General features: G+C 42.4%; 3 protein-coding genes and 1 long non-coding RNA gene across 8 annotated transcripts; 2 read left to right on the plus strand and 2 right to left on the minus strand.

Moving 5' to 3' along the window:
* Positions 1-2010: 2010 nt before the first annotated feature.
* On the minus strand, positions 2011-2721 carry Bet5 (blocked early in transport 5). Its single transcript, XM_064697035.1, has 3 exons — positions 2561-2721; positions 2345-2487; positions 2011-2287 (listed from the first exon to the last, which is right to left on the minus strand). Exons 1-3 carry the CDS (start codon positions 2657-2659, stop codon positions 2092-2094), a joined length of 438 nt encoding a protein of 145 aa, XP_064553105.1. The 5' UTR covers positions 2660-2721; the 3' UTR covers positions 2011-2091.
* A 317-nt stretch (positions 2722-3038) lies between these two features.
* Positions 3039-7838, plus strand: Su(var)3-7 (Suppressor of variegation 3-7). 3 transcript variants are annotated; one of them, XM_064697026.1, is made up of 5 exons: positions 3039-3881; positions 3943-4497; positions 4560-4892; positions 4969-5892; positions 5939-7838. In XM_064697026.1, the coding sequence occupies exons 1-5, from the start codon at positions 3199-3201 to the stop codon at positions 7278-7280; spliced, it is 3837 nt and encodes a 1278-aa protein (XP_064553096.1). In that variant the 5' UTR covers positions 3039-3198; the 3' UTR covers positions 7281-7838. The 3 variants fall into 3 exon arrangements, with proteins under 3 accessions (XP_064553096.1, XP_064553097.1, XP_064553098.1); XM_064697027.1 differs by having other exon boundaries at positions 3949-4497; XM_064697028.1 differs by having other exon boundaries at positions 3040-3881; positions 5954-7838.
* On the minus strand, positions 7764-10411 carry TBC1D5 (TBC1 domain family member 5). Of its 3 annotated transcripts, none has more exons than XM_064697034.1 (8): positions 9898-10411; positions 9434-9838; positions 9271-9373; positions 9065-9210; positions 8869-9011; positions 8452-8813; positions 7862-8393; positions 7764-7796 (listed from the first exon to the last, which is right to left on the minus strand). In XM_064697034.1, the coding sequence occupies exons 1-7, from the start codon at positions 10236-10238 to the stop codon at positions 7908-7910; spliced, it is 1986 nt and encodes a 661-aa protein (XP_064553104.1). In that variant the 5' UTR covers positions 10239-10411; the 3' UTR covers positions 7764-7796; positions 7862-7907. The 3 variants fall into 3 exon arrangements, with proteins under 3 accessions (XP_064553104.1, XP_064553102.1, XP_064553101.1); XM_064697032.1 differs by having other exon boundaries at positions 7764-7799; XM_064697031.1 differs by having other exon boundaries at positions 7764-8393; positions 9898-10410.
* Positions 10412-11550: 1139 nt separating this feature from the next.
* On the plus strand, positions 11551-12552 carry LOC135438579 (uncharacterized). Its single transcript, XR_010437902.1, has 2 exons — positions 11551-11688; positions 12295-12552. It is a non-coding gene; the product is annotated as an uncharacterized LOC135438579 (long non-coding RNA).
* The last annotated feature ends 3072 nt before the right edge of the window (positions 12553-15624 follow it).

Raw genomic sequence — 15624 nt, forward strand, 5'->3', positions numbered from 1 at the left:
TTGCATATATGTGGAGAGCATGCTAAAACTCATAAATGCCGAGTTTGGTTACGATACGTTTACGAGTTTACGAGTGATTGTTCCGACAGCAGATATATGATATAGAAGTCCGATGTAATTAAGATTGGGTATATATATGAGGAGCAAAGTGAAACTAATAAATACTGTGTTTAGGTAAGATATTTAGAAAAACAAAAAAGTTTTCGACTGATAGTTCCTATGGCAGCTGTATGATATAGTGGTTCGATGCGGCCGATTCCGACATATGTACTGCCTCCAGTAGAAAGTTTCAACATGATTGCTTTAAAACTGAGAGACTAGTTCGCTTAGAAACTGACAGACGGGCGACCCGACAAACAGACGAACTGTGCTATCAACTCGACTGTTGATGCTGATCTAGAATATATATACCTTATGGAGACGGAGATGTCTCCTTCTATGCGTTACACATTGCAAGACAAAATTATAATATCCTTTACAAGGGCATATAAATTGGGGAAACCAAAATGCAGAGCCCAAAAAAGAGCAAGAGCGTAACATGAAGTTCGAACCGGCCCGAACCCGGGCTAATTGGGTTGCTGAACCGATGGTAATCGTGATCGTGTCCGCGATAAGCAAAATCAAAGCCAACTAGCAAATTGAAAGTCAACAAGCAGAAGTTGCCGACTCCAACCGGTATCTGGATTTGATAAACATAATATATATCTGAATACTTATATAAATACAAATAAATTAAAATAAAAAACTAAAAAAAGCAAATGAAAAACTCCCATGCATAAACGTAGTTTTGGAAAGGGCATTTTGTAAGATGCTGGCGCCTCCACGTGACAGTTCAGTTGATTAATTCAAAATTGGTTTTATTTTTGTGTGTCTATGAAATAATACTAGCCTGCTATATGACTATATTTTAGACGACAAAAAAGTCGCAGGCCTAAAAACTCGCTTTGCGGTTCAATTTTTATTGTCTTCGCAGCTTTTGCAATGCACTGTTGAAACCCGGTTTCGAATTTGACCCAAGCGACAGTGTGACAAAAATAAAACAGATACAAAACACATTTAGACCAAAAACTGCAGATGACTTGCGTGAATTTTGTATAAGTGAGACATCGTTAAAGCTAGCAAAAAAAAGTACACAAAAATAAATAATTTATATTTGCTGTGCCGAAGTTTAAATGCTCTGCAGATACCTGAAGATGAAAAAAGTAAAATTATTATATATAATATACTAATTAAAGTACCCCTTTTTTGGGTTCTTTTGAACTTTACAAAAATATATATGTATTTAACTAAATTGTGTTGTACAAAATTTAGAAAATGTGAGGGTTCGGGTGCATGAGAATGATAACAAAAAATTGAACTTTATTTAAAGCGATGCACATTTCGTGACAAAGCTTTAATACCCACGGCAAGGGTATACATAAATTCACATATGTTTACATACATACAATCATATTTATGTATGTATGTATGTATATGTATTAGCATGCCCAAAAAGGTTGCTAACGGTGCTGCAGCGACAGGTTTTCGAAAAGAAAACGTAAGCCAAAGTCGAACCTATAGTACATATATTTGTATCTCTCTCTGTCTAGCTAGCTCTTGCATATGGCATCTATGTACTTCTCTCGCTTGGCTCTGGGTATTTCCATAAGCGCGCAGCCTGTGGCATTTTGCAAATCATTTTCCATAGTTATGAGGATTGCGCAAAGCCCTTGACGCGAGTGGAGCCAGCTTAAAAGTAACTGGCGATGGGGGCGAGTCGCGCACAGATTTAATCGCGTGCGGCAGCAACAACAGTTGTCATATGCGAAAAGCTAACGAATTTCACGAAAATGAAGAAAAAATGATTTGCAATTGCAAATTACAGATTTTAAAGCTAGCCCTTGCGCAAGTTTTGGCGGCGTCTTTCAAATGCCGCTGTGGGACATTTCGCCGTTTCCGTCGTGTGTTCCACTTGTACATATTTAAAGCACAGGCATAATTGGAGGCCTCTGTAGCTGCCAACGACTACAATTTGGAGAGGCTGTGCGCTTATGACACATAATTTGGAGTTTTATGTACATACGTATCTATTAACTATACAGTGGGCTTAGTCTAAATATTTCTTATGCCAAAAATAGGCGACTGTTTAATGAACTCGTCAAGTTTGCTCTGAAACAACTCCGAGGTGACCACTGTGCCGGGCGTCCATAGTGGATCACGCACCACATACTCCACCCAGACCTTGGCGTATAGCTGCTGCAGCAGTTCCTTGACATTGATGGCTGCCGTGTCAGTGTTTAGTACAAATCTAAAGTAATCGTTAATTAAACTTAACTCAGCTCAGAGCGACTATTGCATTACTCACTTTAATCCCGAGGGCGTTTCCAGATAATGTAGCGCATAGCGATTTGTTTTGTAATAAAGAAACCCCTCACGCGGATCGTGTGGTGATATTTTGCTGACAAAGGACTTGATGGAGAATAGCATGCCATATGTAAGCTTCGCTTCCTGACAATATAAACAAAAAATAAATGTTAGCATTCGTTTTGTTTTTGTTAACATGACGTAGAACGGTGCCTACCTCCTCACGGGTTATGCCTGATTTTTTGGTACGGTTCCATTCGGCGTAATGCATCAGAGTGCCCATTTTGTCAAATATGTACAAATTAAAAATCGTCATGTTGCCTAAAACGTTGCTAAACGCTATACATCACCAAATTAACAATAACAAATGCCGCAACAGTGTGACCCTATTATAAATATGCAAAAAAATATATATCGATAGAAATTGGTGATATGTTAACAGACTACCGGTCATCTCTAGATTAATATAACTGAGGTAGCTAAGGCTGAGAATGAGCAATGTTGAAAATAATAAATTACTGAATAATCGGTGTATTTTTATCATTTAATAGTCAACAAACATAAATTTGATATCATTAAAGTAACAAATGTGTGTAATAGGTAAATGCGATATTTTTCAAATTTTCCTTGTTGTTGAATTATCGATATATTCTTGTCATGCGCTTGCAGTTTTCGCAAAATCGAATGTTTTTCTATCGATGCCTATAGTCAAACGCTAGCTCCTTGGTTGCTGTGCAAATTTATGCGATTTCAAGTTAATTTAATAGTGTAATTTATTGCAATTTAAACGTATGGTGTGAGCATCGGTTAACTCGCTTTTTATAAAAAGAGAGAGTAAAGTCTGCTTAGGCAGAAATGGAAGTGGAAAACGGACGAACTAGTGAGATTTGCTCACCAAAGCCAGACGATGCCGGTATTGGCAACAAAATGGCGTCTTCGTCTGCAACGCCGATAAATAAAGAAAAGACAGTCGAGCACGAGTTGAAAATAATGGATGTCGAAGGCGCAGTTACAGCGGAAACTACACTTACTATTGAGCTGGACGATGACGATGTGGAAGTCGTCAATGACCCCTCAGGGTCCGAATTGCAGACGGCACTAATTGATATCGCGCATGAGAAGAAATCAACGGAGGATCCGCTGGAGGATGAGAAAGCGTCCACAAAGACAGAGCCCAGCAGTGACGTTGAAAGTACCGGCTCTTACAATGGACCCGATCCTATGGGCCTACTGGAACGAATTGATTCAAGCAAGGAGATGGACGATGACGATGAGGAAGAAAGCGCCGATGAGGCAAGCAGCAGTGGCTCGCGTCGCATTAGCCGCAGAGAGCGCTGGCAGATTTGGATGAAACGCTGGCCCTGGCTGCTGCACGAGGAGAGCGACGGCGACTACGCCTTCTGCCTCTACTGCAATGTGGTTATAAATGTGAATAAGAAGCTCAAATATGTACAACAGCACAATATGTCGCTTTACCACCAGGAGCGTGAGAACAACTATTTAGCCTTTAAGAACAGTGATGATTATTCGCGGTTTGGGTTAGTAGCTATTATTGGTAGATGCCTTCTCCATAATTCTCAATTTTTTACATTCCTCAAGCACTAGTGAACATGAGGTTAAGCATGAATTCGGCACCGATAACTATGTGGCCGCCATGAAGCAGAAGCGTGCTAACGAAGTGGAGAAGCTAAACAACTTCAATTGGATGCGCTGGTTAAATTGGCATCAGTGGCTCGAGCGAATCCAGCCGGAGGGCACCATTGGTCTGTGCAAGTACTGTAATGTGCGCATGAACGTTGAGTTTGTCTACTTGCGCAAGCGGCACGAGACCAGCAAGGGCCACTGTGAAGCACAGCGGTCATATCAGGAGAAGTCATCACGTAAACGCAAGCGCAGCGCAAGCCAAGATGCCAATTCAGTTGATACGGCGCCGGAGCCAAAAGCTCAAACTGAAGACTCTAACGTTATGACTATCGTTGGCGCCGGCTTAGAGTCCACGGATCCCAGTGACTGGTGTGAATTGTTGCCAGATACCAATCCGCAGCAATGCCGCTGCACGCTCTGCGACTGTCGCATGGCCATAACGAGCTTTATGCGTCACTTGAAGACAAAGGTGCACTGCGCCAATCTATTTGCACAAAAGGGGACTCAGTCGTGCGTAAAATAATTATTCTCGGCTTTAGTTTGTAGTTTAATAAATTCTTGCTTTTCGTCAGGTCTAAGCTGAATCGAGGCATTTGGGCACAGTATGCGGAACAGCATCCCTGGCTAGTGGCCGATCCCACTGATCCCAGCTTGGCTTTCTGTCATGTTTGCTCCAGGCGCTTCATATATGGACATTCTGAAATCAAACGCAAAACTCATGAAAATTCCGAGAAGCATATGGCTGCAGTGGCCGCCTCTGTTGCTGCTGCAACGGAAGAAGCAGGGAACAACGACGAGGCGGAACAAAGCGAACAGGAACAGTCGGAGGCGCAAAGCGAGGGTAGCGATGAAGATTATGTTGATGAGGATGACAAGCTCTCCACAACGCCCAGAAGCTCCGCCGAGTATGACTCTCCCTCTCTCTCTCTCTCTCTGTGGCAGTATCCGTAGTTATTGAATTTCTTTTATTTCTCAACGCAGACCCACAGAAGTGACTGCCGAGTCGCGCAAGACCAAGCACGTGGTGCGGCATTTTTGGTGGTTGCGTTACTCCAAGGATCGCAAAATTCAGCAGTGCAAATTTTGTCGCGTGCGTTTTAGCAGCGAGTGGGCCAAGGTTCGTCATGAGCAAAGCGCTCGCCACCAAAGGCTTATACATCAGTATAAGGTGCGACAGGCAGCACGCCGCAAAGAAGCGCGCAAAAAGCGTACGGAGGATGCAGAGGATGAAGCCGCTGAGGACGAGGAGGAAAACGACGAGGAGCAGAGCAACGCTGATTCAGCAGCAGTTGGTGAGGGCAATAACTCCGAAGCAACCAATCAACCCAAGGTGGCCAGCAAAGCGGCACACAAGCCCGTGCCTGCCACAATGCAAGGCAAGGTGATGGTCTGGAAGGATCGCTTTCCATGGCTCTCTTGGAAGCGGAGCGAACCGCGTCACAACTACGGCTGGTGTAAGCTGTGCGAGGTGTCTGTCTTCTTGCCCAGCTTCAAGTACGCCTCGAAGCATCAGCGAAGCTCGCGACATGTCCGGCTACGCTTTGAGCGTAAGAAAGCAGCACGTATGCCACCCACGGATGTTACGTCTGTGTCCACACCAACAATTGCAGCGTTGGCAACAGGGGAGGCGAAAAATAAAGCCGCAATGGCTGAATTGCAAGCTAAATACGATTGGTTGGAGCCGGATGCCGCAGATGAGAATCACTGCCATTGCAAAATGTGCGATACTCGGCTGCCCATCAAGCTGTTCTTTTTGCGCCAGCACGATGGATCACGCAAGCATCTCGAGCAGTTAGACCGAATTAGAAATAATAACGGAGTCACTTCACTGACAGACAACGTAGCGGAACCCGCCGCATCTGTAATGGATATGGACCAGGAGAGCGATGAGGCCCTAAGCGTCAAGTAAGTGAATGAATACAGCAACTGTACGCTATCGATTTATTTGAAGTCCGCTTCTTTCTAGATCAGAGTGCAGCACTGGGGAGCAGCCGCCGTCCAAGCGTATGCGTCGTTCGCTGGAGGTGCGTCGCATATTGCGCGTACTGCGCGACTCTGTGGGCAAGCGAAACGATGAGCGCAGCCAGCTGGATATGGCTAAGGACATGATATGCTCCTCTTTTGACATTGTTACGCGTCTCCGTTCACTAGAGCGTGAGAATGAATCACCAGTCACAGCAGCACGTAATCACGTAGAGGCAAACTCTTTTGCTGCACAGCCACGCGATACCATAGATCTGTTCTTCGAGAGCATTACACAGACTATGAAAACCCTGCCTGGGGATCTAGCAGCCGAGGGCAAGGCCAAAATTATGCAGATCGTTTGCGACTTGGAACTGCGCGGCATGCAGCGGAACGCTTCTTTGCCCACAATCGCCGAACCGGAAGCGGAGCCCAGAAGTGCGCCACAGTTATGTGAAACAACAGCGTCGTCAACTGCAGAGAATAGCTCAACCAGGCAAACTTCAGATCGCATGACATTTGAGGAGGTACTGGATGTGCCTCCCGCTTCGCCCGAGTCAGTATCCTCATCTATAACCATTGACGATTTGATGGACGATTCGCCGGCGAAGTCGAAACAGTCATTGTCTAACGACAACCATATAGCGGGCAATCTTTCCGAGTTGACCGTAACGCCCAAGCAGCGCCCTACTATTCGTACCAATCTGAGTCCACCTGCATCAACCGTAACTGTTTCGGCAGCACCGTCTGTTAATGGGCGCGTCAAGGAGGTACCACTGAACATACGCCGCTATCTGCCCTCCTCCGTGCAGGTTGGCACCTTCAAACCGGACGCCTCGGATGCCCTGCGCATTGTGCCCATTAACAAACTGACCACACCAAATGCAATTGCCAGCAATGTGCATTCATCGAGCTTGGTGCAGCGTGGCGGGCAGCAGTCGAATCATGGTTCGCCAAATGCAATTGTTATGCACACGCCGCCCAATTCAAACTCTAGCGTCCATTCGGACTTAAGCAATGGCACGTCCAGCGGCAGCGGTGGCTCCACGCCCATGTATCGTAAAATTCGAGTCAACAATGGCACCAGCACCAAGCTAATAACGTTCCAAAACTCTGGACAGCAGCAGCAACAGTCGCAACAGCATTATCACCAGCCGCAGCCGCACCAGGTCAGTCAACAGCAGAAACTGCCCATGCGCTACTCGAGCGGGGGTGGGAGCACAGTGCTTACACCGGTGCAGGTTCAAGCACAGGCGCAGCTGCGAGCTCTGAGTGCGAACCGAGCTGTGGTGCGTCATGTGCCCGCCAACAACAGAACGCCGCAACCATAAAGCTCAGTAGCCCGTTTCGTTAATATAAAAATAGGATAAGTTACGCCTTTCCCCCAACTGTTTTCCAACATAACAAAAAGCTGTCTAGAAATCAAATTTCGCTTTGCATGTGAATTACATATTCCGTTCAAGATTTGCATCACATATTTTAATAGTATATTTTGCCTGATTTCGCGAAAATTAAATGGATTCAAGTCAATAATCTTGTTCAAATAATGCCAGATAGTCTATAATTTAAAAATATTTTTTTTTTCTTTCGTGTTCTTCGGTACATTACGAAAATGATAATTTATAAAAACTCTAAATGGGCTCGTAAATGTCACACGAGCTGTTTGATTGATATGGTTTGCACTCTAGTTAAGTTTACTCTCAGTTTTGTCATGTTTAAATTAAAACTATCTTAATTAAGTTATATTTTAGACGTATAGCACTTACACAACATTTTGACATTATTCAGTTATACATTTATAAGTATTTCAGCACTTCAAGTATGCATCCGTTTATTTCCTGTATTGACTGCTGTAATTCATACAAATAAAATTGAATTATTAAGGTTAATCAAGGATTCACAAGTTGTTCACTTAGTTTTAACATATTCAGTCGTTGGCAGCCGGCGGTGCCAATGCATCATTGCGGCCGCTGTTGCGGCTCAGCCGCAGGCATTCCATTTTGCAGCACCATTGTTTCCGGCCTCTCGTCGCTGGTAATGGTCGACAATTCAATTTCTCGGCGATCCCCCAGGAGCCGTCGTGTCGAGTTGTGCATAAAGGCATTCTCAGGCATCTCATAACCACTGGCAGTGGGCGGCGGCGGCATCTGGCTGATTGCCGGCGTGCTGACGGCGCTGTTGCTCCTAGTAGTATTCAATTGTTTACGCTCATTGGCCTCCAGTGCCTCGTCAATTGGGGCGGTGCGCGCATGCAGAGGGAATACGAATTTGACATCGAGAAAACTGCAGAGCTCTTCAATGCCATCCAGAGTGCGATTGAGCTCCTCGTTGCCCTGCTTACCCATGTGCTGGCGCACTGTGTTTAAATAATTAAGCAGCTTGCTGCGCGCTATTTTGATGACAGTCTGTGCGTTCTTTAGCTCCAGGCGCATCAGCTCGGGACTCTGGAGTAGCAAACGTGGATCGCGTTCAAATAGTATTTAGTAAATCCATTAAACTTACGTCCGCTAGGTAACCATCCATGGCAACGTGATTGACATCTTGTAGCTTGGCCAATGCGGCGGAAAACTCAGCATTACGGGCCTTCATATAGGTGATGTGGCGATCAATGTGGCTGCCGCTGGCAACATTTGAACTTTCGGAGCTGGTACGCACACGCTGATTGGTCCCCGGTGACTCAGATGCGGGTGCACCGGCTGCGGGCAAATTGTTTGAAAAGGAAACACAAGAGAACGCATTCGCTGGGTAGTCGAATTGCTTGGGATTGAGCATATGCAAGGCATGTCGCAGCACCAGGTTGACGTCCACATGGCTGGGATAGCGCATGAGATATGTCATCGAAGTCGTGTAGTCACTCAACAGAACTGCAAGAAATCAAATGGATGAGCAGCCGCATTTTGAATCCAAGGCATTACGCACGCTTATCCCGTATATGCACCAGCATAGCCACCAGTATGTAGTTGGGCAGATCAAAGCGATCGCTATCCGCGAAGATGGCATCCCACAGCAGCAGCAGATCCAGCAGCATAAACTCGCGCCCAAAGAGCAGGCGCAGCCAGCGGCTGTTAATTGGAAAAGTTTGAGATTTTAGCATGGTTCAATGAAGGCCACTTACATGCCAAATATATGCAATGGTATTTCCATTTTGAGCAGATAATGATGTAAATGTTGATCCTGCTTGGCCAGTATTTTATCACGTATGAAATTCAGCTGACTGATAACCTCAACCTCTGATTGCGGCTCAGTGTCAGCGCCCGAGGACTGCAAAAACGACAATTAATACTTGAAATAAACAACAAGAAATTGAGTGCAATGGCTCACCTCGTCCAAAGTTTGCATCTCCATGTGGCCGTCGGGTGTGGGTACTATGCTTGTAACGCGGTAGTACGACTCCACCGAAGACATTAGGCGGGAGAAGATGGAGCTATAAAAATGAAAAAAATATGATTTCACCGACTAAAATTATTCCAAGTCCATAACTCACTAGGTGTCAGCCTCGAGAAATGCCGGTTCCAGCACATTCAACAATGTCTCATTTATGTTCGTCTTGGCAATCTCGCTGAAGTGCAACAGCGACTGATGATCGCTGTAGAGCACAAATATAATGGGCGCCAAGATCTCATGCATGCCCTGGCGATAGCACATATACGGATGTTCGCGTGCATAGTAGAAGAGTATGTTCGTCATGGCATTTTGTATCAGGGGCTTGCGAAAGAAGTCGACACCCGGAAAAGTGCGCACCACATCCTGGCGTATGACCGCGAATAGCTCCTGATCGCTAAAGTATTGATTCCAGATGCTCTGTGTGGACTGCGATAATGGATCATCGTCTTCGGGTCCCACTAGCTCGTGAGGATTACGTACATAGTCCAAACGAAATTTATCATATCTGCAAAAACACGATCTTATTAGTTTTGTTGTGCAATTAGCATGCACTTCTCGACTCACCGGCTGCGTTGCTGCCCACGCTGGCTGTGCCAGCTGCGATGATCTGCGTTTAATACTCGCAGCAGGAGCGCCCAATGGATGCTGCGAAACTTTGACATTTTCAGCTGCCCCTTAAAGGCAGCTAAACGCAAGCCTTCGGGGTTCTCATCCAAATCGGCCAGCAATTGTGTCCATTCCTGTCTATATCGCTCCACAGATGTCATGGCGTTACTTTTGTTAACAACAGGTTCTATTACGGCCCTACCCGTTTCCTCTCGTATGCTTGTTTTTATGGCTGCTGCTGTGTCTGCCTTTGACGTCGGCATGTACAATTTAATGGCTTCTATACCGCGCACGGTCATTGCTTTGTTGCTGGCTGTGCAAAAATTGTAACTAAGAGCATATTCCGCATGCCCGATCGCGCAAGAAACAATTTAATTTCAAAATACTATATAGCAATATGAGTGGTTTACAAAACAAAGCAGATTAAATTTGGCAACATTTGTGAGATAAGGGCGCAAGTGTGACCGAATGTGTATAACAATTTATTACATTTAAAAGGTATGGCAAGCTCCCAAGTGCTCCCCTAGTTTCGATAGTTTTTGGCATATCCATGTTATCGAAAGAATCGTTTTAAATTGTTGTTATATGCAAAACCGTTACAGCCAATATTGGTCATTTTAATCGGTATAATATTTTGACATCTGCTTTAAGGCGTTATGAAGCAATACTTTAATAGACATTCATGCCAAAAAAATGCATGTGCTATAACCAAAAATACCATCCACAATTTAATTTAAAGAACATTCTAAACATGTATTCTTTTTAGAGACTGTAAAAATATCGCCACAACGATAGTACGCTTCTCGTTTGTCCATTTGAACTTAAAACCGTTAAATCATAATTGGTTAATGCCAATGTGCTGAGCTTTTTCACTAAGACAACTAATAAAGAATAATTTTATAAATCGAAAAAAAATGTATATGGATGCGCAACGCTTACACACACACTCACATATTGAGGTCAATGCTTGTATCACCGCTTGATACACAGCAAATTATCGATTATAAATGCTCACCCGTCAACGAAACTGACAAACCAGGAAATACAGAAAATAACAATAAACAAAGTCGCGGCGGCGCAGCGGCATTAGCGGTATTAGCATAAGCAACAGTTTCGGCAAAAGTGCGACCCCATGCTAAAAAGAAATATTAAAAAAAAAGATTGCAAATAACCTGCTGACTTTAGTTTATCGCATCAAAACTCTTCTATTTATAATGTATTATGCTATGGCCATTGGCTGGAAGCTAAGTAAGACGGTCAATGCCGTTTTTTGATCTAGTCTTGAGTAATTTTTCTAACATGTTGTTGGGCCATTTTAAACTTGACCCAATGAATACGCCAGCTGCAGCTACAATAATTTACGCTGGGTGGCCGCCTGCTTAACGGTGCGTCTCCAGCGTAAATGTGCTTATGAATGAATGTTAAGTGTTGTCAACATGAGAACTATAACCACAACGTGCTCAGGGCCGGTTATTAAATAACACATAGCACAATTGCATTGAACCATGAAATGCAATTTGACTGCCTTAAATTCAAATCACACGCCAACAACTTGCTCGAGGTTTTTTCCTGGCTGTCTTTTAGTCTTTTTTTTTTTGATTTTGCATATGAAAAAAATATTAAGTGCTCACTTTGTCCATAGCGTGTCCAGTGCATTGTCAGCTGTGCTTGTACCGCAACCAAAACTTCGACATGCACACTTCCACGCACACGCACACACACAAGAAGAAGCATGCCAGCACACAGCAAGTATACGCCGCATTGGCTTCGATTTTGTTTTCTCGGTCAAAGTCAATGTCAATGCAAATGCGAATTGCGAAGACGCTGTGGCTGCCATGGAGACGCATTAATTAACTAATCTATTGGGTATCTCTTTTTTTTATTTGATTTTTTAGTATTTGCTGCTTATTGCTTTTGTTTTTGTTTTCGTTTTTTTTTTTTTGTTGATTTTCGTACAACGGTCTAATGCGAACACGTTTGTATATTGGCTGCTTATCAACGCCGTTTGCTTTTTGGCCTGAGAACTTGTTTTTCTTTGGGCCCTGTTACAGTTTGCTTTGGCTGCTTAGCATTTTGTATTTCCTGATGTTTAATCAACCAACAGCTGAGCCAGCAATCAAATGAATAGATGGGTTTTCGATTTTTAAATGCTTTTTCTTCTTTTTTTTTTTGTTGGGTTTTCGGCTTGGTTTCTTCTTTGGGGCTGCGGCCGCATGACGCAGCGAGGTGAACTTCGATTTTGCGCGACTTTGGCCTTTTTATATGACTTTGTATCCATTTACATATTTTCGTATGCCGAGTCCACTTCTTTAATATGTTATCTTATTTATTTTATAATTTTTGGATTCCTTACAGTTACATTTGCAGGTCGCTTGCTCGATACGCGGAAGACAAAGGGCGGAAGTAGCCAACAAGTCCGTGTCCAATGCCTCTGGCCTGTAATAATCGACTGGAATAAATAATAATTTTAGATAGATAGCAAAGCCTGCGGCGTTGCCTTATTTAAATAAATAATATATGCATATTCTATGTAAGATTCTGAATGTTAATTCTAAGTTCAAACCAATGTCAAGGTTCACATTAAAAGAAGAAAACTTGTTCTAGTCAAAAGAATCCCGCAATGCTGAGCAATAAATCAAATATGGAATATCATTAAACTGGCTATAAACCTAAATATTAGTGCCATACCAATGCTATGATGGACATACTCCAGATATTTTATCTATGGCCTTGTCCTCTGCATGTATTTGTATCTGTTAACTTTAGTAACTGGCCCAACTGGTTTAGTCCAGACACTTTAAGGGCCGCTGTCCATCGATCAAAATCAATACAATCCTTAGTATTTTTTTGTTCCACTGTGAACACAACTACACGAGCTGGTATGTATTTTTGTGTACACACACAGACATTCGTGCATATTTAACATAACAAGAAATAAAAAATTTAATAATAGAAATCCCGAATTAAAATCTAAGTGGCTTGGCTACCATAGGCCCAGGCTCTCAATATACATATTTAAAACACGAATCAGGTTCTGCGGATTGTCTGCGATCCGCTGTTGAATTCTAAACAGCATGCGGTTTTAGACCCTATATCCATATGCCAAACATGATCGAGTTGTTAATGAAAATAGTGAAGTTTTTTTTCGGCATGCTCTTAGCCAGCACCCAGCAACGGCTCCAAGACGGAGCGTATACGGAAACGATGCCAATAAAAACTGGGAAAGAATAATATCAGACGTAAAGTTTGATATGCCGCGAGTATTTGGGCACGTGATCAATTTGCTAATATGCCCGGGCAGCTACTCCATTTTTTGCCCATAGCATATCAATGATTTTTGCATTCATTTGAGTTTTATTTCTTTTTTTTAACAGGTTTCTCGCAAACCAAACTCGTTAAAGTTCTAGAGAAAATTGGAAAAAGTCAAACATTGAATCAGGTTTATATGAGAAAACGTGGTTGTACATTTTGGCACTTAAAATCGAGATAGTTATCATCCATTATGGTGTTTTGCATGTCAAGTAAGTGCATTATTATTTTGAATGTTCCTTAATTTAGTTTGAATAAAACTTGATTACAAAACGGATTGTTTATGTTGGACGAGCAGAAGAAAATGGTTTGCTGGAAGCCCCTAATTTCATAGATTGCATTTGTGTCTTTTGTTCAGCATCTTTGGGACTTGGGAATTTAGGAATATCTTCAAATACGAATTTTTACGTATTTTGACTTTATTTAAGTGCCGAATTCCTAGTTTTACAATTAATTAATATTTCTTTAGCATTAGATTTTTAGGGTTCTTCACATTTTGCTGCCCAGAATAAGCTTCAACTTGGTTCAAAGCATTATGTGAGAGACTGTACTCGATTTGGTACCTAAATAGAGTCACGCCTGGCTTTAATTTTACATAGCTTTGGGTACTTTTTATGACTCTCTGCATATATATATATATATATATATATATGTATGTATGTACGTTTTGTATATTTGTCTGTGTGCAGATATTTGTGCCTGTAAGAATCGTGTCTTAAATTGAGCTCTAATGGATTTTATTTGTTCAGCACTACCTTTTGGATCGTTAAACCGAATGAATGCCATGATTGTGTGCTGGATAAATTTAAAATAAAGAAACATGTTCTACAGCAAAAAGTTTTAATGCGACATCCAGCTTGTTCATACATTTGCTTTTATTTGTTGTAACCCTTTCGTGCGCTTTGTTTGTTTTTCTCAACAGATTTTCATGGCACATTTGATGCGTATTGTTGACTTGAACGTGTGACATTGCGTTCTTCCTGTGGCTGCGTCTCATTTCGCAATTTGCATAAGCATTTGACTTGAAGCGATCCAGCCTAAATTAGGTCTTCACGCACTTTAGACTTGGAAACGCAGCCTTTGCCTTGTCGTCTCATTGATCTGTGCATTTGCAATTTTAGTTTTAAAGTTTTTATGCACGTCCCGCGTGCCGCATTTCAATTAACTTGCCTTACAAATAGTTCAAGCAGCACATAACATTTTACATAATAAAATGGAGAAATCTGTAAGATTACTCGAGCGTGAGATACCCTATACCAAGCTGGGAGCAGGCATCAAGCCAAGGAAGTAACTCTTTAACTTGGACATGATATTCCCATTGCTAAGGGTCAGGTATTTCAAAAGTGAAAAAATGAAAGATTCCGGATTTGTGTACACCATCTGAGCATCTTTATACAAAATTTGATGGGTCTAGCTCTTACAGGTTGCCAGATATGCTCAAAAACGTAATCTCAAAATCGATATTTATCGATTTCATGGCAGTTGGCAGAGTTATCGACGATCGACGAGCCCTTGTGCGGCCTCCTACTGCAGCAAACTAATATAACCATTTTTTGCAACACGTACATGGTATTAACACAGAGTGAAATTGATGTGATGCCAAAGGTTAAACAGGCGCTGTTGATAATTGTGAGTTAACTAAATAACAGAGTTTCATAATTGTTTTGGATAATTGACTTGGTTCAAGAACTCGCAAATGTTCTTGGCTTCACCTTGGCTGCTTTGTTGCCTCAACACGATTCTTTGTGCATCTTATAGATGGGGTTTGTTTTTTATTTATTTATTTAATTTTATGTTTCTGTTGTGTTTTTTTTTGGTGTTTTAATGCTGCAAGTCATTAAGTGTTTTGGCAGCGACATGGCCATTAGCTGCTAACTGCTGGCAGCCTTTCAATTACTCTCAGGAAGGCTAAGACCTCTTCGAGGGGTTACAGTTTATGTTGATGTTGCTTGCATACACTAAATCTGTTGCACAGTGGCACAAAGCTGACATCGCAAACTGGTTAAATATTTGCAAAGCAACATTAATATTATTATTCAGTTTGATCTAATTTACTTTTTAGGCACGTCCTCAAAAATGCCCTGAAGCAAAATGCTCTTTTTTTTATAGATTGAGTTTCATTCAGTTAAAAAATACACAAAGAGCTGATATTTCATTCAGCAAGTGCATAAAACAAGTTGAATGCCCCATTTAATGAGCATTTAGTCAATATTTGTGTTACGCACCCGTGAGCACGTGCCGCAAATTAATGTTTTGATAATGTTGATTACACTATTAAATTGGCACATGCGTGAACTTGTAAATGCCGCCCAACTCGGGAGACAAACCGGTTGAACACAGCCGGCGGCTAGTTAAGTTAGTTGCCAGTTGGAAGTA

Source organism: Drosophila montana, unplaced genomic scaffold (genome assembly GCF_035044405.1).
Source record: "Drosophila montana isolate Dmon_TW-CO22-7 unplaced genomic scaffold, ASM3504440v1 contig_3848_1, whole genome shotgun sequence".
In the NCBI taxonomy this organism is placed as follows: Eukaryota; Metazoa; Arthropoda; class Insecta; order Diptera; family Drosophilidae; genus Drosophila; species Drosophila montana.